Source organism: Eretmochelys imbricata, chromosome 3 (assembly GCF_965152235.1).
Source record: "Eretmochelys imbricata isolate rEreImb1 chromosome 3, rEreImb1.hap1, whole genome shotgun sequence".
Taxonomy (NCBI): Eukaryota; Metazoa; Chordata; order Testudines; family Cheloniidae; genus Eretmochelys; species Eretmochelys imbricata.
The window spans coordinates 35,951,240-35,975,911 of NC_135574.1; the positions used below are offsets into that span (position 1 = coordinate 35,951,240).

A 24,672-nucleotide genomic window follows, 5' to 3' on the forward strand; every position below is an offset into this window, starting at 1 on the left:
TTTTTATGAAAACAATTTCTAATTCTCAGATTAGCTTAGTTTAATTTTACCTCTTTTTCTTATAGTAACTAACATTTTTCAATCAGTTACAAACAGCTTTGATTTAAGAAAAGCTTTGGAATACTCTGAACAAAAGGTACAAGTAGTATAGTATGAGAAGCAGGTTATCATTTTCTACATATTGTAATTGGTATTATACTTTCCTTTTATCCAAATTGTTGTATTCTATTTTAAAATTATAATACCAATACTATAGTTAATACGTCACTATGTATTTAGTTGCTTGTAACCTGCTTAAAACAACACCCCAGCAAAAGTCTAAGTTTCTTTTTTTTTTGCTACCTTTTAATCTTTCTTCACTACCTATTCCTCTACTCAACTCTTAAAATGTTTATGCAAACTCCTGCAAATTTAGCCTGTTCACAGCACATTGAATGAGTTTAGGAAGGAAGGCAAAAGAGATAATTTACTTTAATCCAGGAATCCTTTTTTCCTCATTCTGTGCGACTTTGTCAATGCTCATCTGCCCACTTCCCCACCAGAAACATATACTACAACCTCTTATTTTTATTTCTTTATTTTTTTTAAATACTAAGTGCATTAGATAAAAACTATATATAAAATGTGATCACTAAATTAAGCGTAAAATACCAACTAAAACCATGTGTCTCTGGAACAGATGCTATATTACTGTACTGGATTATACACAGAACTCTACCTGCCTACAATATTAAAAGCTCTTGTTATCCTTTCTCTATATTCTAAGAAATGCATTTGCATAACCGTTAATGATTTTCTTCTAAACAGCAGCTAGAAGTTCACTTCATTTAAAAAATGGATGATAGTTTGGGTTCCTTATTTGAAATCTGTGGACTTAATGAGGAGGAGATTGTTCACAGCTGAGATAAAAGTATAGCATAAACCAAATGCCTTACCTTTGCGTCCTGGGTATACATGAGGGTAATATTCATAGTACAGATCAGGTTGGTCCAGGTTTCCAAATGGCTCAAATTCCGCTTCTGCATTTTGGAAAAGATTCAACTTCACCAGCAGTGCTAGTCTCACAAACCATAGCTAAAATTGCAACAGATATGAAAATCCCAGATCAGTTATCGGCTTCTATTGTAAATCAAACTTAAAAATTACTCTCAGTGTTTGAATCATTTCAGGTCTAGTAAATTAAACAGTCAAAAAACTAATCTCAGATCTGCATGAGTAAAACATATATGCTTGTCATGTAGCAGTTTTGAAAAAAAGTTAACAAAAGAGTAGAACCCAGGAAAATGATATTTTGATCAGTTGTGATGTATTGAACCTTTGAGTGGAAGTTTCTAGAGAGATCTGTATCATTAAGTTAGATGGAATAAAGGGGTCCAAAGAACCCCAAACAGCCCTAAAACTGTCCAACACTTAAAATTTTAAACAAAGTTTGGGGTTTGGTATACGGAGACCTCAGCCTGTTCAGTACCATGCCGAACACACAATTAAGATGGAAAAACAGTTAAAGCATCTGAAATGTAAAATATTAAGTAAGGCTTTCATTTTAACAACATCTTTGTTCCCTCTGCCTTTAGCTGAAGTCTTTGGAAGGAAAAAAAACTCCTCACCCTTCTTGTCTGAGCATCTCTTAGATGGTATTAAAGATGGTAATAACTGTCGTTCTGGTTGTGACGTTATATGATTAAAATATGATTATGTAGATCATCGTTGCTACCACTGTTATGTAATTACAACAAATCTTGTACAAAATATGTCATGCAAGGTGTTAATGGAAAATTTATGGTTTGCTGAATATGATTGTTCAATTTGCATGCACGTATCATGTTAGTATATGAAGTTATGAATATTGACTATGTACCTGTATTTCAAATGTGTTTGCTACTGTGGTAATACCCACAAGGTAGTTTACATCCAGTCTAGCCAGGCACCTAGGGAAAGCAGGTAGCAAGTGGAGGAGAGAGACTGCTCTTTCCTGCTTTACTCCTGGTGGAATTCTGCACCTCCACTCCTACCTTCCACTTGCTACCCTCTCCCTGGCCCGATCTAGTTGGGACACCTCTTGAGATCAGGATGACGAAGGCCCTAGGTCCGAGGGGATGGAAGCCATGAGGGTGAAGCTTGTTCCAGTAGCCAAAGTCTCTTTCTTTAAGGACTTCAAAAGGGAGTGATGGGTGGAAAAGCCCACCTCCTCTTTATTTTGTCTACCAATTAGGACTAGTTTCCAACACATCAATTAGGGTCCATTGATGTCTGGTTCCATACTTAGTTCTTTACTGGGTATGATCTTAACACAGTTCTTGAGTTATATCAGTAAGCCTTTTTGTTTGGACTAATTCAGTCTGTCTCCTTTTTGCACCTTTTTTCCAACATTTGGTGTTACAGATTATTGAGACACTTTATAATCTTTACTCACTTCTCACAGTTGAGATCATAATTAGGCTAGGTCCAATTATCACAACAGGCCAATATTGCAAACCTGGTTCTAAGCCTCATTACAATTTTCAAGTTATTTTACCAGAAATTTCAGGTAACTATAATTCAATAAATTTATATTTGAGGTTTGTATGTTCATTTTTCCTTTTTTCTGCAGTTTTAAAAAATTGCTCTGACTTTCATGAACTTTCATGATCTTGCTAGTTACTAGCAGAAAAGAATCAGAAGAGTGGTATGTGTTTTCAGCCAGTAACATTTTATAAATCTGAACATCTGTCATTCTTCCATGAAGTTTTACTGATTTAAGGTTCTTAAAAGGTAAGTTTAGCAACTTATTTCAACATTATCACAAAACATGTTTACAACATCTGAATCAACATTATCTAAAATAACCAGATTAACATTTGCATAGATTGTTCGTTTTAAAAAGTCGTCATAATCTAATTATAATGATCATGAAGGAAAAAAACAGCATGAACCTTTGGAGATACTCACATTAGTCAAAAGAAATTAAGTGTGCTATATTGCTATATGTAAATGTGTGTAATCAACTTACTTTTATTAAGCAGTCATTTAAAGTAAAATCTACTTTTATATAACTGGATGGGAGAACTATTGTGTGTACCAATAGGGTACAACTTTAGACACTGATCCAGCAAAGGGATCTGACTACACTTAAGAGTCTGCCCATGCGGATTCCTTTACAGGAATGGGGCCTTAACCACCACACATGATTGTAAGGTGACCATACCTGCAAAGAATCTGTTGTATGATTAGTAGGTAGCCCATTTTTGCCATAGCCTTGACCATGGGCAGTCAGAAGTCGTCCACACAGGTCAACTGCTGCTCTCCAGTTTTTGCTGCTCTGTGAAAAAGAATGAAGTAACCAACCAACAAATGAGCTACTAAAATGCACAGCTGCTTATTTTGCTTGAAGCAACTATATCTAGCCATTAATAAAAATGACAAGGTAGGTAAAACTGGCCAGTAAAAAGAGTAAATTAGGCACATATGTAATTAGGCAAAAAATGAAGTTGAGCATGAGATATAGTTTAAGATGCCTAGATCACTAAAACAAAAGTATACACAAAGTATAAAAACATCACAGGGGTTTTCCAGTTAAAGCCATCTATCATATTTTTCTAATCCGTCCACAGTACTCAACACTTTTTGCCATCTCAAAGAATGCAGAATAAAAACAAGTCATATCATATCCATTTTACCCAAAGTACTCTAATATTATAACACATTTAGGGTCCGATGCTGTTCCTATTGATTTCAATAGTGTAGGATCAATTCTTTGGTGAAGTTCATTCAATCACAGGATGTCTAGTAATAATTAACAACAATGAGGGAGGAGAAAATAGTTTGTTTTTTAAGAGAATAAACGTAAAATTTAAAATTACAGATTGCAGGGTTGTTTTTTATTTAAACATTTGAATTTACATTTAATCTTTCTCAAGGGCAAACACCATATGATACTTAAATATTTATTTTCATAGATAAAATAAAAAAAATCAACCTCAACTCAGCTCAATATGTTGCACTGACATATCATGCTTTATAACTATGCACTTACTAGCAAATTTAAATTTCTACCTTGTTGTGTACTCTACTGAAGCCTATTAAACACCAAATACATTTCCAGAGACTTTAACCTGGACTCTGGAGCAACTATTGATATTCTCCAAATCTCAAAAATTTTCTGTTTTGTAGAAAAACTTTAATGAAGATTACTGTATTATTATTATTATCATCATCTGTATTATTGTAATGTCTAATAGCCCACTAGAGATCACAAAATTACACTACACTTCATAACGAAAGAGTAAATCACTATTTTTTTTCCAAAATAAAAATCTCTTACATGTAATAAAAATAATAATTAACAGAACAGGAAGCTGCCATACTGACAGTGATGAAGGTTAAGGTGCAGAAAATGCAGTTGGATTGAATGCATTAGACACACCTTTCAAAGTTTTAAAAATGAAGATTCACCTGTAAACAGTATTCTCTGGGATGACCTCTGCAGTGTCACATTCTTGGGGTGCACCGATGGTGCATCTTGAACTGGAGAAAACTTCTAATAGCTGTGCCTATTGAAGCCTTCTTGTTGTTCCTGCCCCTCTCCTTGCTGTTGTGAATGTTCAGAGGACAGAGCTATAAGAGAGGGCATAGTGCAATGACCACTTAAGTGCCTTCCAGCACCTCTTTAAGTCCAAACTGAAATTAGGACTCCAAGTGGGGAAGGTGGGAAGGGAGTGAGTGTGTGTGTGCAGAACTAATCTCAAAGTAACCTTCATTTCTTCTTGAAGTGACCTTTACACATTCCCACTTGTCGGAGTTTAGTAAGCATTACTCCTCCCTGGACAGTGGGACAAGGATGTCGAGTTAAACAGAGAATGTAATACTGCTTTACCAAATTGTGCATCTGATCTAGATGCCAGATCTAGAGAATAATGTTTTGTGAAAGTATGAACTGATTTACAAGTGGTAACTCTACAGACTTCTAATATGGGAATGTCTAAGGCAAACCATAGACATAGCCCTCACTCTAGCCAAGTATACTCCATGCCCTTCTGGAAGAAGAACAGCAATGTGTTTAAAACACACATCAGTACAGAATGTAACCAACTTGCAATGGCATTGGGAGGAAATTTCTTGAAGTTACGCCTTTTCCCCTAAGTGACAGTCTAGATGATTTCCTATATTCCTTAGGCTTATTAATGCTCTCTTAGCATCTAAAGTGTGTAACTTAACTTCCCAAGTGAGTGTGAGAACTACAGAAAAATACAGGCAATTTTATGGACTGGTTTAGATGGAATTCTGTTACAGTCTTGGGGAGACATATGAGATGTGGACAAAGGACCACTTTATCTTTGTGACTGATTGCAAAACGGGGGTGGTGTTAGCCATCTGCAGCTTGTTCACTAGCAGATGTAGTAGCTACAGTAAAAGTTTTAACTGAAAGATGTCCCCAGTTTCATGAGCTGACTAAATACTAGATTGAGGTACCATGTACATCCAGGTTCTCTGTTGGGTAGACATTTATTAACCTCTTCAAGAATTGTTTTATTATATCCTGGCCGAATTCAGTCATTTGCTTTACTAAGCTATAATAAGCGGAGATGGCTAGCAATGTACTTTTCCCAATGATTTCAAATGAAGTAAGTAATTCAGCATAGAGTGAATAAGAGCTGAAATTGGATTTATGCTATTGTTGGTTGCCCATAAAAAGAACCTTTCCCATTTGCCATCATAACACTGGATAGTCTAGATCTGTAAAAATCCTAAGGCCAATGCTTTCAAGTGGAGAGAGTCTGGGTCCAGCTGGCAAATCCAACCTATCTGCTGGACCTGGAACTTCAGGGAGAGACAGATAGTCTTGTGATAGCTGCAGGAGATCCAAGAATCATTGTTGTCTCATCTACACTGGGGTAATCAAAACAATCCTGACTCTGTCTTCTTTAATTTAGAGAGTCCTCAGGAAAATCAGAGGAATTGGAGGGAACACCTAGAAGTGACCTACCCTGCAGTCCAGAAGAGACACATCTGAAATGGACTGGTTGATCTGGGGCAAAACCTTTGACATTTTGAACTGTGTCTTATTACAATCATGTCTATCTCCTGAAGATTTAGGCTGTTCAGTGTTATGATCACAAGTGGGAAAGGTTTATAGATTCATAGATATTTAGGTCAGAAGGGACCATTATGATCATCTAGTCTGACCTCCTGCACAACGCAGGCCACAGAATTTCACCCACCACTCCTACAAAAAAAAAAACCTCACACCTATATCTGTGCTATTGAAGTCCTCAAATTGTAGTTTAAAGACCTCAAGGAGCAGAGAATCCTCCAGCAAGTGACCCGTGCCCCATGCTACAGAGGAAGGCGAAAAACCTCCAGGGCCTCTTCCAATCTGCCCTGGAGGAAAATTCCTTCCCGACCCCAAATATGGCGATCAGCTAAACCCTGAGCATATGGGCAAGATTCATCAGCCAGATACTACAGAAAATTCTTTCCCAGAAAATTCTTTCCCAGGTAACTTGGATCTTGCCCCATCTAAAACCCATCACAGGCCATTGGGCCTATTTACCATGAATATTTAATTACCAAAACCATGTTATCCCATCATACCATCTTCTTTTTATGGGCAACCAAAAGCATAAATCCAATTTCAACTCTTATTCAATCTATACCCCCACAGGGAGAGGATATAATTTTCTACTGAATTCCTGAGCGACCACTAGCATTGACTGTGTAAGCCTCTGCTCAGCTGACTTACCTTTTACGTTGTCCCTGTCTGCAAGGTGGTGAGCTATAGAATGAATTTGCTGTAGCATGCACCACTGCCCGAGAGCTACGGCCTCTTTGCACAGTTCGCTGGAATGTGCTCTAGTCTGCTTGTTCATGTAAAATATTAATGAAGTATTGTCAGTAACTATTTGAGCCACTCTGCTCTATACCTGAGAGAGAAAGGACTTGAAAGTCTAACACGCTGCCTTTAATTCCTAAAATGTGAAGGTCTGATTGAGATGGGGAGGGGGTGGGGAATATAAGAAGGGGATAACTGAAGCTATGTGGAATTTAAACTTTCTGATGAAAGAGTTCAGCTACTTAGGGCCTAGAATGGGTCAGAGACGTCTGTCTTTCTTTTGGGATCAGAAAGTACCTGGACTAAAGCCTTTCCCCTCAAACTCTTCAGAAACTTCCTCTATGGCACCTGACTCAAGTAGTAAATAGACTTCTGATCTTAGTGAGTTCTCTTGAAAAGAGTTCCTGAAGAGAGATGGGTAAGAAGGGTGGAAGGGAGGGAATGCATAGAATTGAATGCAGTAATCCTGCTGGACAATCTGCAAGATCCGTGGTGATAGCAGTCTACGGATCTAAGAAACAGGAGATGTAGTTTTAAAATGAAGTGATAGCAACTTGTAGGTTTAAAACTAATCTGGGATTCTCATACGTCTTGTAAAACCTGAGTAAAAGGGGCCAGAACAGAGGGAGATGGTCTTCCTTTAGCTCATGGTTTATAGTTTGCGCTTCTCTGCTGTTGCTGAATAGTAGGCTCTTGTGGGAACTGCTTCATTATAAATGAACAGGAAGTAGAGGAAGGATATGATTGCCTCTGGTAACAAAAGGCTAGTACATCAGATCTTTTTCTGAGAAATCCTCAGGGACACTGCAGGTTCAACTTCTCTAGAAGTCTGTCAGTTCAAAAGCTAAACAGCACTTCACTATCAAATGGGAGATCCTCTATCTGGGTTTTTGTTTCCAGAGGAAGTCCAAATGAATGTAGTCATGAGTGGTTATTCAAATTACTTGTGGATGCCACAACAGCGCCACATACCACATCAGAAGTGTTAAAGGATGCTCTCAAGGCATGCGTAGTCAGAGCTTTGGCCAGTTTTCTTTGGTCCTCAGGTAATGACTGGACAAGCACTGCTATTTTCTCCCAATATTTGTATGTGGACACTACTGTCTGATAGGTTACCACTGTAATGTCCAAATGTGGCAGAGGAGAATATACTTTCCATGCAAAGTCTAGCTTCTCACCCTCTCTAGCTGAAATGGCATAGTGGAGTTGCTACCCTTCATCTCTTTTCGTGGCAGTCAACACTGCCAATGAATCTGGAGCTGGATGGTCTGGATAAACAAGAACTTCCCAAGTGACAGATGGTTAACTAGTCATGGTTCAGATGCTGGGTTTAACTAGGTATTTTTGCTGGCTGCAATAAACCATCCAGAACTCCTGAAGGGTGAACGCAAATACTGAAAACTGGGTGTACAGTTTCCTCTAAGGTTAACAAAGGGATGTTTAGGTAGAACCATCCTTTGTACGAGTTTGTGTAACTGGAGCATACTTTCTGGAGGGGAAGATGACGACATATCCACATTATCATCTGGCAAAGTTTGAACATCTGGCTCTGTATCCAGAAGTTCGATAGGCCTCTTTAGTTTTTCTTCAGACAGCATACTGGGGACAAGCAAAGGAGACTCTTCCCCTGGTATTAGCATGAGTCACAGATCTAAGTAGGATGGTTCTGGGCTGGGGCATTTCCCCTGTACCTTTTCGGGAGAAACCTCCAACTGTAGCTGCCTTTCTTCAACTCTTTAATTCAGGGCAACACATAGGGAATGGCCAAGATGGTCATATTGCCCTCTGGTGGTACTTCTCAGCAGGGTGGATAAAAATCAATGATTTAAAAAAATAATTTGTTTTATTTAAATTAGATTTTTTTGATAAAATGCTTTTTGAGGGAAAAACCTATCTAAAGATAGTTTTAATTAAGATATATTATAACTCATGGATATCCCATCCTGGAATAGGGATTATAAATTCTAAAGTATAAGACAATATATTCATACGTTTAAGAAAAGTTTTGTAAATGAGTTCCAATAGTTCATGGATTAGGGACCCAATTTTATGGGGTTCCAGGGGCTTCTGTACAGATTATTTAGGTTAATATTTCTATCTACCCAATGGGACTCAGAGCTCAGTCTAGAAGATACCATTAGAGATGCTTAGTTTTGCAGTTCTCAAACTATGGATTTGTGTCTCCATAGATAACATGCTTGTTAACAGCAAAAAATATTTTAAATAAATAAATATATAGAGGTGAGAAATAACAGACCTCAACCCCATTGCCCCTCTGCAAATTTGTGTACACAGAGTCAATCCCTTACCTCTCTCTAAAAGTGCAAAGTTTCAAAAAGTTCAATGAATAGAAGATTGTTGGGCACAGAATAGATCTGGAAAAGGAGAAGAAGCCTGGAGATAAATGTGAGAAGGGAGGGACAGGTAGAAACTAAAGTGAACCTGTTTGAGCTGCATATTCCAGAAGTTTTGAAGTCTTTCTGAGTGTAGCCTTCGTTGATTTGAGATCTACCATACCATTCTCTCACTAAGGGAAAACCTCTGGGAGCAGGCCGTAAAAGAGATCCAGTTTGAGAATATTTTAATGAAGTTCCTCTACCTCTGGGTAAGACAAGCATAAGTGCAAAATGCAAACAGTGCACCAAAGAAATGCAAGGCCCAGTTACCCAAATGAAACAACGTCATGAGAAGTGTTCCTTCTCAGGAGGAAGCTGCGTTGAAGATGATGAAACAAACATGTCTGAAAATGCAGGATATTCAGGTTGGTAAACTTTTTTATTTCATACTTCTTTCCTAAGGATTCTCATGTTTGAGCAAAAAATTTAGTTGTTACTCTATGATACTATCATTTTAGATGCAGTTGTGATAAAAAAAAAAATAGCTGAAATAGGCAGATCTTCCTTTTATAATTTCACCTTTAAAGTAGTAATGAGTGTCAGTAAATTCAATGAGTAATACTAACTCCTGACTTATCATACCCCTGGGCTTGGGACTATTGGGGCAAGTTTGCCTGCCAAGTCCTCTTTACTGGGACTCTTCTCCCTCTCTTCTGTATGTTCATCATCATGTACCTTGCACATGGCTTGGTCCTCCTGGGAGTTGGTTGAGCCTCTGCCCTCCTGCTCCTTTAGGTGTCCCTGATCTAGTACTCCCTGATCTAGTACCTTCTTCAAGTTTTTCTTTCCTAAATCCTCCAGCACATCTGTTCTTTCTGGGCTTGTTATAGGATGTCTACAGTTATTAAACACTGCACCTGGAAGGCTATTTGGAGGGTCTACATTAGTGCTCTCTTTACACGGATCTATCTGTTGGGGTTGCTCACTCCCCTCATCTGCCCTTTTACTATGAGAAATGGACTCCAGAAAGTTCCTAGTGTTATCAAGTAAGGCAATGGATTTAGTACACCCACTCTCTGCCATTTAAACTTTCCTTCCACTTCCAATGGAACAACTGCCATGGGATAAATGTTCTTTTCCCCATGTACATGTAACAGTGCTGGTTCTGGTGGGACCCAACTTAGAGTGCCAATTCAGGACAAATTGCTTAAAGCAGGGCAGTTTCAGCCCAAGGTTGGGGTTTCTATGCACACCAAGGCAAACCAAACGAGCCAAACAGAGAAGACTTTGGTTTTACCCCACTGGCTAACCATGAATCACACAAACAATTCCCTTAGACACTCCAGTTTCCCAGTATCACCACCAGTGCCACTTGTTATGGGGACAAATGGCTATGAAAACCAATACCCCAGTAAAAGAAAAAAGGTTTTCTCGATCCCAAAGGACCAACCCCCAGATCCAGGTCAATATACATATCAGATCTTACCCACAAATCACGCTGTTGCCAATCCTTTAGAATCTAAAATCTACAGGCTTATTCATAAAAGGAAAAGATATAGATGAGAGCTAGAATTGGTTAAATGAAATCAATTACATACAGTAATGGCAAAGTTCTTGGTTCAGGCTTGCAGCAGTGATAGAATAAACTGCAGGTTCAAATCAAGTCTCTGGAGTACATCCACAGCTAGGATGGGTCTTTCAGTCCTTGGTTCAAAGCTTCAGTGTAGCAAAGTTCCTCCAGAGGTATGAAGCAGGACTGAAGACCCAATGGAGGAGCTGCAGCAGCTTTTTATATTCTCTTGCCATGTCATCTTTCTTTCTTTGTTCCAAAACAAGCTGTCCATCACATGGCCTGGAAAAACCTCAAAGTTCTGTCCATAGGCATGTTCCTGCATACCTTGCTGAGTCCCAAGACATGTCTGCCTTCTCTCAATGGGTCAATTGTATGGCTGATGGTCCTTAATGGGCCATCAAGCAGGCTAGACAGAGCTGACACCAACTTGTCTGGGGTGTCATCCAGAAGCATAGCATAAGTTTGAAATACAGACAGTATAGAGCCAATATTCATAACTTCAACTATAAAATGATACACATACACAGATAGCATAATCATAACCAGCAAACCATAACCTTGTCTTAGACACCTCATTTGACCCCCTTTATATAAGATTTGGTGCCACTACAGGATCTTGGTTGCAACAATGATCTATAAGGTCCCAGTTCAAGTCAATAACGTCACAGTACACAGTACATGGTTATTGTCACTCTCTCCTGTTGACACTGTGGTCTAACCAAGGTGCTCTGTACAAGGGAACATGCTTCCACTGAATCCATAATATACATTTGTAATTATCCGGCCTACTTTGATGGGAATTTTCCTCATCTCAGGTCCTCCTTTTACACCTGTCCACTCACAGAATTCTGCAAACCCCCAGTCCTATAGGTGCAGTATTTTTTTATATGAGCTTTGCCACTGCACTGGTAACAAATCACTAGCAGGCAATTGGGGCACCCTTGTTTACCTCTCGTGACCAATTCCAGGCCTTCAATAAAAAAGGTTCCTCAAGCTTCTTTCCTCCCTTCCTTGCTGTAGAGAACAGAGCTCTTTTCATGGAAAGTCTGCTTGCACATGCTCCTTTTTTAATTTTACAGTGGCCTCTAACAATTCTGACTGATGTCTCCAGACTCTCATAGCCTTGGGGAGGCTCGGTGTAAACTGTTCCAGAATAATTGAGTCCGTGAGGGCCTTTAAAGTTCTGACTCTCTGGCCTTAAACAATGACTGGCCCAGTCTGACAATTTCTGTGCAAAAGCCCCGGGACATATCCCACCATTCTATCTAGCTGCTCGGGATTTTTGGTGGTATTCTTTCACCAACAAGCCCACCCTGTCCAAAATAGCATCTTTAAGTGTACCCATAGTATGATGTTACACCCCATATTCTTCACAGAAATATAGTTATGATATGAATATGGTATAATTAAGATATACTTTAAGCAAGATGGCTCATGTAAGATATCATTGGAAAGGTTATGATTTACTGAATGTGATTATCCAATTTGAATGCATGTATCGTTTCTCTATCTAAAGTTAGGAACGTGGACTATGTAACAAATGACAACTGTGTGTGTATTTAGGAGACACCCACCAGACAATCGGCCATCACAGCCTTGATGGGCCATTAAGAAGAAACAATAAGACTGTGAAGATACTAATCTCTCTCCTTCCTGAGAGGCATCCTGGGATGTAGCTGTGACACTACAAGGTCAGGTGGTCCTGTCACCTGATACAAAATATCACCTTGGACACTGCTGGTACTCTGTAGGGGGATGGGGATCGAACAAAGGTTTCCTGCCTTAGGTAAATCCTTTTTAAGGCTGGGGAGGAGGTTAATCTAGACTCTCCTCCATTGCCTACCCAAGAAGAAAGACCGCTGAAAGTACCTAAGAGGTGAGTCCAGACTGAGACAGGGGTCCAGTCTGTAAGACGAGATAACTGGAACTCTAAGCTATAGAAACTCTACATCCCACCTAATTCAACATTTAGAGTGAGAAATTACATTTTGTAACCAGTTTCTTTAGTGAATTAAGCTGTCTGTGTATTTTGTTTTATTTGTTTAGTAATCTGCTTTGTTCTGTTTGCTATCCCTTATAATCACTTAACATCTGTCTTTTGTAGTTAATAAACTTATTTCTTGTTTGTTTATAACATAACCCAGTTTGTGCAATTCATATAAGGAGGGGGCGGGAGGCGCAAGAAGCTGTGCATATCTCTCTTCATATTGACGGAGGGCGAATTTTTATGAGCTTGTGCTGTGCAGATTTTTCTATACAGCACAAGACAATATACCTTTGGGTCTGAACTCCAAGGAAGGTGGGTACCTGAATTCTGCGGCAAGTCCCTTAAACTAAGTCTTCCCAGAGCTGATCTCAGTGTCTGTGTCTTTCTGCAGCTGGGCGTGGCTCTGCCTGCATGTGCACTAGAGGAGGCTTAAGAGCCTGGCTCAGCAAGACAGTGTAAGGGGGCCCAGGCTGGAAGAACAGGCAGACTCAGTGGTATCCCAGTACATCAGGTGGCAACTTAAAGGGGGGCAACCCATCATACATAGTTTTTAGCTTGGTGTTTGCTTAGGGCCATATAAGCCACCTGAACCTCATTGGTCAGGTAAGGGGCTAGCTGCAGTGCCCATGCACCCTTGTCCCATCTGGCATTAACAGCTACCTGTTTAAAGGTTGGCAAAAAGACATCAGGGTCATCCCACAGAGTTATTTTAGGTAGTTCTGGCCTATCACCCAACTTCCAGTTCCCTCACTGGAACTCACCAGCCTCTGTAAGAGCTGCCGCTGTACCTGGGAATGGGAATCAGTTAGACCCATAAGCATGTGCTCAAGAACCAGCCAGCCAAGCCACTGAGAGAGAGAAAGCTTGGTGCCACCTCAGAGCCCTGGTGCACCCCACACAATGTCCCATTTCAAGCAGTGGACATCCTCCTTCAGAGGATGGAGATCAAAATACCCTTACCTAGAATACACAGGGGGTGGGGGGGGAAAGAATATCCCTTCCTGATCCCTGCAGGTGTCTGGCTGCAACTCTGAAGTATGAGCACTTAGGAACATTAAGATATAAACTGCAAGTGAGCCCCAGGGCTGCTGAGCCCTGCCAACACATGTACCTCTGTCATAAATCACACTCCTAAATTTGTCCAGTTCTCTCTTAAAACTAAGTTGTTTGACACCACGACTCCTATTGGGAGGCTTCTCCGGAACATCACCCTTTGGATGGTTAGAAACAGTCTTCTAATTTCTAGCCTGTATTTGTTCATGGTTAGTTTATATCCATTTGTTCATGTGCTAACACTGTTCTTTAGTTTAAACAGCTCTTCATCCTCTCTGATATTTACCCTCCAATGTATTTATAGACAGCAATCATATCCCCTCAGCCTTCTTTTTGTTAGACCAAACAAGCCAAGATCTTCCAGTCTCCTTTCATAAAACAGTCCCTCTGTTTCCCTGATCATCCTAATAGCTTTTCTCTGCACCTGTTCCAGTTTAAATACATCTTTCCTGAACATGGGTGACCAGAACTATACACAGTATTCCAAATGAGGTCTTAACAGTGCCTAGTAAAATGGCATTAATACTTCTCTAAGTCTACTGGAAATGCTTTTCCTGATACTCACATCTGCCTTTTTCACAGCTGCATCACACTGATACTTAAATAGTTTGCTGAATGTTTGCTGAATGTGGAAGTTCAGGATGATTGCTCTCATCTTTTCATTTCATTGTTATTGTCTGACTGCTAATAAATCTATCAAGAACCCTGATGTTGTCATTTTCCTTTTAATTTATAAAATAAACTTTTCACTGATAGATTGAAATTATAATCTAATGTTCCTAGTATCAAAGAATTTCAAGTATGTTATGTTCATGTAAATGCTTCAGAGTGAAACAGAAGTTCAAAAAATGAAAAATACCCTTTCTCCACCCCCTTCTTCCCAAAAACAGGACAAAATAATGTGAGAGATTTTCAGAACCCAGGTTTGTTCATTGATTAAGAAACTCACAAAGCATTAGTGAAACATGGTGGGTAAGCAGAACTGTAAGAATCTGTAAACAATGACTACAAACTCTGCTTTGAAACCATTCACGATACTTTTATTCAATTAATATTCCTGGGGGAATTCTGCGCCACTGTGCGTGTGTGGAATTTATGTCTTCTACAGATTTATTTATTTATTTATTTTTTGCTAAGGTGGTGGTGAGAATCACAGACTGGGTTTCAGAAGGGCTGGGGGGCGGGGGACAGACTGGAGCATGGGCTCAGGAGCTAGTGGGGTGACAGCATTGAGCCAGGGGCTGAATGGGAGGTGGGATGCAGGGCCACACAGGGACATGGGGTAGAGGGACTGCAGGAACACACAGGGATGGGGGCAGATGTGCCTGACTGAATGGGAGAGATTAGCAGTCAGCCAGAGTCTGCGTGGGGGAGGCTCCCCAACTCCCTGACAATCCCTTCCCCTGAAAATATACCTGTTCCATCCACATTCAGAAACTACCCAGATTTACTCCCAGCCTCCTTCCATCTACCTCAGGTCCTCCATTACCCCTGACTCCTCCAAGCCTTTGCACTGATTCTGAGGGCTGCAGGAAATACGTTTCTGTATTGTAATTTAAATGAATTGCTCTGTTCTGTATTAATATGCCTACTAAGGAATCTATTTGTCATTTTTTTTTCCTGAATCTTTTTTTGTGTCTGTATTTGTTGACAGGTATTTTGAAATAAATTGCCAAAATAATTGAAACTAGTGTGATTATATTGTGTTATTTTGACAAGCAAAATATGCAGAATTTTGCAAAATTTTAAAATATTGTGCACAGAATTTGCAGGTGCAGAATTCCCCCGGGGAGTAAATTAAACTGTACTATGTGTACTATGCTATATATCTGAAACAATCTTAAATTTAGCTTGCCCATGTTAAAAATATTGATTATTATCATACTTTGTCCTTTAAAAGCATAAATGCTAATCAAAGGCTACAGTATTTTTGTTCTAGTTTTATAGCAAATCATGGAGATACACATGAATACTTTTTTTTATATGTTACACAATCATTAATAAAAATTAAATGATGAATATTAGAAGTATTTTTACTTACAATTAGCTGTTTCAAGCCTACAAAAGACTGTTCTACGGAATTGGCATTTAAAACTTGCCTCTTCACTGCTGCTTGCTCACCCAGGAAACGGAGCATTAAGTCTTTTACGGCATCTCCCTGTGGCAAGGAAAGAGGAAACACAGATTATAACCAAAAAAACATTTTTACATTCTTCTAGTAACAAAAAACTTTGAAAGAAAAGACAAGTAAAATACTTCTAATGGAAAGATATTTTCAGTGAAAGTGTTTGTTTTCAAGGATGAATTGTTTTTGTAAAATGAATGCAAATCTTTACATATTTGAGACTTTTCCACAAAATAAAAAGTTCAAAAATTAGGATGAGATAGGCATCCAAACTTTGTGCATTGAGATCCGCCCATCACTAGATCTATATTTAGCTATATTGAAGCTGGTTTATACTGTGATTTTACATGCAGTTTAGTTGAGTAGAGGCTAGTTTAATGCGTGTTATTAAATGAATTTGGCTACAGTGAGACAGTTTTATAACATACTTTTGGATATAGTTTAGCTATGGGTGCTAGTTTAATAGCATGCCTTCGTGCTTAGTTTATATATACTAACACTGGGATTTGTATTTTTCTTATATTACTCCTCTTGTTGTCATACGGTCGGGTACTCTGCTGCTTACAGCCCCATTGTGCTGTGTGAGAAGCATAGGAGTCAATCTTCCCCAGCAGAAAATTCCTCCATTGAAGACGACCTCCTTGTTGCCACAAGTATGCTGCAGTCTGGCACCTGTGGCCCCACTCCCATGTCTGATATAGGGCAGAAAGGAAATGTTGTGGAGCAAATGTTAATGGTACAACTTAGAGCACCAAGATACATCAGATCTGGGGCTGGCTCCCTGAGCTCTTCTAACTTCTGCCCATAGTCAAGGCCACATGTTCTATGTGGTATGTTAACCTAAATTATGCAGCAGACACCCACATTTATGCAGCACTTTTTCCAATGCCCCATCACTATCACTGACCTCCTTTATCCCCCACAGTTCAGTAGTACAATCAGAGAAGTACTGGTTACTTATTTTGATATTAAATTCAGCTTATTATATTCTGTCAAATTTTAAATGTGCTGCGGATCCTTGTACTGAGGCACTTCAAAACCATAGTGATGGTAGCTTTTATACAAACCTGAGATTTGATATATTCATATATTATAAAGCCAGAAGGGACCATTGTAATCATGCAATATGACTGGTTTTTGATAACCAGGTGTCAAGCTCTCTGCAGTGGTTCAAGAGCGTGAGTACCAAACTCAGGGCAAACTGTTATGAAGCAGGGCACAAACCCCAAACTGGTTGTGACTGCTATACTTAAATTTCACCAACCAAGCATCAAGTGTAAATTCCTCAGGCATTCTAACAGTCTAACCATTGAGTCACAGACTCTCCCTTCGGGTAATCCAGTCTATCTTGCCACCTAAGCAAATTTGCCTTTGTGATAGATGGTCCCTTACACTAAAAATCACAACAACATTCCAATTATTCCCAGTCCCAAAGAAACAGGTCAATCACACTTTAATCTTACATCAAAGACAACCCTTGTAGCCTACAAGAAACTAACTAAAGATTTATTAACTAAGAAAAATAAATAAGAGTTATCAACATGGTTAAAGCAGATAAACATATACAAGTGAGTTACAGTCTTAGGTGCCAAATGGTGGTAGAAGCTTCTCTAATAAGCAAGCTCTATATGTCCTGCAGGGCTAACCCAGGTCAAGCACTGGGGATCTTTTGCTTATGCTTAGTAATCCTTGGCCCTCAGAGTCCAAGCAGCATAAAAATACAGTTTCTCCTCGTTAGGGATTTTTATTCCTTTCCCCCACAGTCCAAGCTGATGGGACAAGTCCACAAGCACATCTCCTCTTCACGGCTGTGGAAGGAAGCACTCAACAAAGTATTGTGTCCTTTGATATTCCACAATGGTTTGTCTGGTGTCTATGGGCCTTCTTTTGCTGGGAAGAAGATAACTTTCTGTGGCAAACTAGTATTTCACACTTGGTAACGCTTCTCTCCTGACTGGTGGTTTGCAGTTACAGAGCAAACACTTAGATATTACCTTATAACATGGGATACAGATATTATAAGTGATACTAATGCACATAGCAACTTACAAACATTTCATAAAGTCTAAAGACATTTTTATAAATCTAATACCTATTTTAACAATACTAACACATAGGTGAACCAAACTGGTTCCCAGCTATGCATTTGTCAGTGTTCAGTTGAGGCGTAGGGGCCAGCACCACACCAGGATCCAGTCAACGTTCACAGGTTAAGAAACGCGTCTTCTCTTTTCCTTCCCATTTTGGGCAGAGGGACTTCAAATTTGAGGAGAGGGAGGAGGATCTGAATTCCTCATCCTTTCTGGTGGCAAATAGCTGACCCACTGCATCCTGCCAAAATACGTGCCTCTACACCACCTGCATGCTCCTGCTAAAAAGATCATTAGTAAAAATGTGAATATGGGGATTTAAATTGTCAGGCTTCAGCATGGACATCAGCACTGACATCCCCCATTGATATAAATGGAGCAGTTCTCACCTCTCAGAGCTGTTTCTTTCATGGTAAGAGAAAAGAAATATCATCACTGCCTTTTATAGAGGGGTAATTGAGGCAAAGAGATTAATTTATCCAAAACTACACAGGAAGCCTGTGGCATAGCCAGGAATTTAATCCAGATCTCTCATGGCCCAGTCCACGCTTTAACCACTAGGCCACCCTTCCTCCACATACTCCATCCTTACAAAATAGTCCAAAAGAGAGCTACAGTAAGTTTTGCTGGGCATTTCTGGAGGACAACAGTATACAGAAACTAACAGCTTACTGACTGAGGAGGTTTTGTAGTACCTCCCCTGCCTCCCTTTTCCACTAGCCACACAGAACAACATTCTCTCTATTCTCACCCAGGAGGAAGAGGAGAATATAGCAGCATATGTGGTTCCACAACAGGAGCAGAATGCTGGATGTCATGCTGGGTAAGAGCCACACAAATATGTTCCCTGCACAAGATTTCAGCAATTCAATACCCTTACATTCAGAGAGGGCCAGAATCATTTAGCCCTTATGATCCTCTAATCTCTTTACTGACAGTGGGTAAAATTTAAAAGGAGTTATTAGATTTTTAAAAAACTGTTAATTTAAGCACAATCACCGCTTAGATACAATTCAGCTCTGAATTTAAACACAATTACAAAGATGTTATTTTGCAGTGCACTTAGTTTTATTCTCATTGGCAGAAAATAGCTTACTATCACCATCACTGGCCAGCAAATTTAACTTAAAAAAAAAAATCAATATTAGTTGCTGCCTCCATCTATAGTCTGAAAAATAGACAATTTAAATCACAATAGTGGTGAGGAGAATCTAAACGTGCTAGAAAGGAAGCTAATTTGGGAGAAATACATTAAATGAGCAAGAAAGAGGAAACGGTGGCAGCTGGTAAAATAGAGGTCAATAAATGAGCAAATAGGGAAAGCAGGGGGAAGAAGAAATGAGGTAAGAGAAAAATTGGCACAAAATAGAAGACAATGGCAGGGAGCATAAAGACGACATCAAATCAGGAGTGACCAAAAATAACTAACGGTAGCAAAAACCCCAGAAAGCAATAGTTTGCAAATTAGAGAGACACTGAATGAAGAGCAGGTAGTGTTATACTGCTTGGGGTAGGCAGTGTGATCAAATGGGAGAGCAATGGCTTGGAAGTCAATCTAGACCTGGGTTCTATTCCCGGCTCTGCCACTCACCTGTTATGTGATCTTGTGTAAGTCACTTCACCTCTCTGTGCCTGTTTCCCATCCTTTGTCTGACTTGTCTGTTCTTCGAGGCAGAGACTTTCTCTCAGTGTGTGATTGTACTGTGTCATGCATAAAGGGCCCTCAATCTCAACTTGGACCTCTAGGCACTACTGTAATATACACTCCCGGGGGAATTCTGCACCGCTATGCAATGCAGAATTTGCACAGAATTAATGTTCTGTGTAGAATTTCATTTTTCCCCACAGAATTGGTGCTGCAGAGCTGCTGGCCACCACTGTGGACCGCTGCACGCAGCAGAGCCCAGTTCACAAATAGAGGACACTTGCCAGGGGGAGAAGGGGAGCTGGAGGCTGGCTGCTGCAGTTCCCACCACATCCTGAAGGGAGGAGGTGGCGTGCAGGAAACTTTGTACAAACCTGGTCCCAGCATCAGGCTGTTTCTTTCTTTGGATCCTTAGGCTCTTGGGAGGTAGGGAGTGCAGGTGTCTGGGCTGGGGGAGTTGTCCAATGCCTGGGCTCTGGGGGTAGGGAGTGCAGATGTCTGTGCGGGGGGCGGGGGGAGCAGGGGTGGGAGGGTGGGTGGGGGGTGTCTGGGATTGGGGGTAGGGGGTTTGGGTGTCTGGGATGCGGGAGGGTGCTCTGCAGCTAGTCTTTGGGGATGCGAGTGCAATGGATTAATATACATCAGAATTATGCCATAATCATATAATAATATCACTGTGAAAAATATGGGGTGCAGGGTCACAGCAAGTATCTGGGCTGGGTGGTGCCTCATGGCTGGGCTCTGTGAGGCAGGTGGTGCAGGTATCGGAGACCAGAGGTTCCCCCCCTCCAGATGTGTCCAGCTCGCACATGACACACCCAGACTGAGGTGCCCAGCAAAAAAATAACAGAGAAACAGGAACTAAGTTGTCGTAGGGGGTTTCTTTAACGCTCTACTTCTGGAGGAACTATTTTCTGTTGTCTGTATTTTGACAGACATACTTGTTGACAGGTATTTTGAAACTTCTTATTTCACTACTGAACGATAATGAATTTTATACTATGGTACTACTAAATAAGGCTTAAAAAAAACCCAGTATTACCTGACCTCTACCATCTGAAAGGCAAAACTTACTAGCCAGAGGTGTAGAGATGAAAGAGGAGGATGAGGAACATGACCTGTGAAGTCCAGAGGCAAAACTCTGTTGAGAAGCTTAATCACCCAGCCAGTCTCAGTTGCCGGGACAGGGGAGGATACAAGAATCTCTATTATGAAGCAGTCTCTGCATACTGCTTTCACATCAGCCTCTGGACAACAGATGTCAGATAAACTTAAAATTCTAGTCTTGCTAAAATCTAGAAGAAAGGAATTTTGTGTTTTTTCTCTCCTTTGCAGTGTTGCCTGGCTGCTGAGAAGGGAATGGGTCTCCACTACTCTATCCCTCCACCAACCTTCATTTTGGGTCCTCCTCACCAGTAAATGACTTCAATGCCTGCCTCTGTTGCTGCTCCTAGCTTTCTAAGCAGTGTCAGAATGCAAATGACCTGATTCTTGACAATGCCAGTGCTACCAGTAGCATTCTGAACATCAGCTATGAAAAACGACAAGACTTTCGTCACTCTGCTGTAGCACTGAATACTACAAGCAAAAGCGCTGGAGTTACCAGTCTGCAAACTTCATAGGACACCACATTGCTTTAATCTATATCCAGTTCAGGTTTGGAATGTTATCTTTGCAAAAGCTAGAAATGACTTTTTAAATGAAAACCTAGATTCTATATAAATTGATTGCATCAGTCTCTACAAATAAGTAACAAAGCTTTCGGATCATTACACGCGAGTCAGTTTTTTGAGTCCTTCCATGAATGACTGATAAGTCAGTCATCTTCAATGCTCTAATAAGGATTACAATAGTACACATAAGATGAACACAGGCTGTAAAACAGGGTAATAAAAAGAATAGACCACTAGATGTGTCATCCCATTTCATTGCCCTAACATACGAACAAAAAGTAGGATGTAGCTATAGATTCTTACCTGGATGTTGTCAAACTTTAATCCAGGCATGGTGAGATTCTCTTTGTCTATAAACAGAGTACTATATTGCTGAGTGGCTACTGAAATTAAAACCTTTCTAGTTTCCTCGCTGGGAAGCCAGGCATCATTTCTTCTATCTAATTCACTCATATTCAAGGCTGTGGCAAATGGGTCATCACTTCCAGCAAAAACAGCTTGGATCTGTGAAAATGGTTTAGGAGATTGTGACATTTCTAAAGATGCAGGGGGACTACCTGCTTCAGATCTCTCATTTCCTACAGAGTAAGTAGGGTCAGCAGAGTCACTGGAATTGTCTCCAACTGTACTGACAGATGACATTTGTTCTGGGACTGAAGAACCTGCATTAGGGTTACTGACAGAAATAAAAGTAGATGTAGTAAATGAATCAAAAAACTCAGCAGCTAGATTATTAGTGTTAATAGGGTCACCAAAAAATGTGCTTAGGCTAGGACTTGGTTGAACCACCTGTGGATGAGACTTCACCGGAATCTCATGTACACTACTAAAACTAGGAGACTTCACCATTTGAGGCTCAAAGCCATCATGTATGAACAACTGTGGTTGAGCATTAACATTGTTTGCTTGACTAAAAATGGTGCATACAGGGATAGGCTCAGCTTCAGGAGATGATTTGCTGGCAAGGGGTGATGATATTGGCTCCTCAGATTTACTTTCATCAATATTTCTTGGTGTTGAGTCACCTAGAGCTTCATTTCCCACTTTCGGTTCATCTTTCACTGCTTCTTGAATCAACTCTTCCTTTAAAGATGCCTGATCATCTGTTCCAATATCAGAAATATCTTTAGGTGTTTCTTCATGTTCAGTTTCACTGTCATTACCTAGGGCTTCTTCCTTATTCAATTCTTCTTCTGGTGTACAAATGTCCTTGACTTCCATTTGTTCCACAATCTCCTGCAGGCAACCAAGTTCACCGGTGTCATCTTCACTATTGTTTGGAGAATCAGAAATAATGACACTCTCCATCATGTGTTCATTAAGTTTATCTATGAAGTTATTGGAATCCTCTGAGATGGTCTCATTCCCTTCAGACTCAGATTCATCTCCACCAAGATCAATGGTTTCCTCATGGAAGAGAAGTTCTTCCTGAGCCCTCTGCTGAACTACATTTCCACTTGCCTCCTCATCTGAAACGCTCTTCTTAGCATCCTCATCGTTACATTGATTATTTTCCATTGTGACTAAAGAAAGAGAAATATATTCCAGAAGTTAATTTTATTGATCAATTTAAATCATTGTTCTGAAACTCAAGAGAATTTATTAAAAAGGCACAGAAGGACTTTTTATGTAGTCATTTGATTATTAGAATATTTATTTTTGTCACTTCATTGTTGGCCAGCTATTCCGTACTTGGCACAAAAATGTTTTAAATTTACCTTTTGCCACTTTGAACTTGTGAGTCTCAAAACATTATAAATTTCAGGAAGGCAATGGTGTGTGAGTGTGCGTGCACACGCTCCCATTCAACCACTCCAGCCTCCCCAGAAAGATATTTAGCATTATGCTGATAAATATTTCCTTCCAGTTAAACAAATAATATTACAAAATACTTAGCTGAGAGGCAGCTCCAAAAATCAACACTAAAAATGGACCAGATTGTCTTTTTCTTACAAAAATATCTTTCTGCTAAAAATTACTTATTCTGATCCTCCTTGGTTTTGATACTGCAAGAATCAAATAGTACATCTAAAGCAGGTCAAAAATGTAGGCTTACTCTCTCCCATGACAAGAGTCCCTCTTCCCTATTTGACCAAAAACATCTTCGTATCCTATGGGTATTAGACTTCATTGCCCTCTAGGTTTACTTCCTTTGGATTGTTCAGAAAACTTCTCTCAACATCACCACCTCTCCTGATACAGGTTCTCATTCATCTATGTACCTCACAATGTTTTATCTAAACTACACAATGTTTTATCTAAACTACACAATGTTTTATCTAAACTACAAAATTCTTTCCAAAGGGAAAACGGAGACAGGAAGATCTAGTTTGGGGGGTTGCTTGCCTGACAAACTAATAGCTCACACTTTCCTTTTTCTTGGTCACTCATTCAATAATGATTTAGGTAGGTGGCATTCAGATGATGAATTATGATTACTGCTACTGATTGGCTAAAAATTGTTCACGCAACCACTATTTTTGTTATCGCTCTGCTTTGTGCTTCTGTCAGTCACCTGTTATATCTCTTTCCTTTTACACTATAAGCTTTTTAAGGAAGGGAATTAAATTAACTACGATTGTATAGTGCCTACTACATTTGCTTAAGCTGAGGCCTTTAGGCATTACTGGAATATAAATATTAATGATAATAAATAATAAACGTGTTTGGGTATAGAGGAAAGGAGAAAACCAATAAGCACCTGATCCTGCTCCCACTGAAGACAGTGGGCATTTTGCTACTGATTCCACTAAAAATAGTTCTGGGACCCACAGAAAGACAGGATTATGCATCTTAAGATTTCTGAAATTTTTGTTCAAGTCTAGGAGTTTGCCTCTCAAATTTCAAAAGTTTTTTTTTCTCCTGCTGATAATAGCTCATCTTAATTAATTAGCCACTTACAGTTTGTATGGCAACTTCCACCTTCTCTGTATCTATATCTATCTATATATCTTCTTACTATATGTTTCATTCTATGCATCCGATGAACTGGGCTGTAGCCCACGAAAGCTTATGCTCTAATAAATTTGTTAGTCTCTAACGTGCCACAAGTACTCCTGTTCTTTTTGCGGATACAGACTAACACGGCTGCTATTCTGAAACCTGTCATTAAATCTAACTGGCATTTTTAAACCTCTCTTTTTAACATCTAAACTTTGGATACCCCCAAATGGAGTTCTCCATCACTGCTTCTGGCAAAATTCAGTAAATACACTCTATTTTACCTTTGACCTATTACCCTTTGAATTTGAAAAACTTAAACAAACAAAAAAGCTATATTTTCCCATATTTTAAAACCAATGCAGGTTTGGAGAAAGAAGCAAATTTTTCTGGGAGATGAATTTATTTCTTTAACCTTGGAGGCTTCTAATTTGCTTCTCAT

The 24,672-nt window shown here is 39.7% G+C and overlaps 1 protein-coding gene across 2 annotated transcripts in view; it reads right to left on the reverse strand.

The window, feature by feature from the left end:
* The window catches only part of TRAPPC12 (trafficking protein particle complex subunit 12), an 80,363-nt gene that overhangs the window by 54,220 nt on the left and 1,471 nt on the right, over nt 1-24,672 (reverse strand). For both annotated transcript variants that reach the window (XR_013345560.1, XM_077812575.1), the window contains exons 2-5: nt 21,594-22,813; nt 15,799-15,915; nt 3,185-3,298; nt 936-1,074 (exon numbers count right to left, since the gene is read on the reverse strand). Coding sequence is in view for 1 of the 2 variants with exons in the window: in XM_077812575.1 (XP_077668701.1) it covers nt 936-1,074; nt 3,185-3,298; nt 15,799-15,915; nt 21,594-22,808 (1,585 nt within the window). In the remaining variant the exon portion in view is untranslated. The remainder of the gene's footprint in view (nt 1-935; nt 1,075-3,184; nt 3,299-15,798; nt 15,916-21,593; nt 22,814-24,672) is intronic.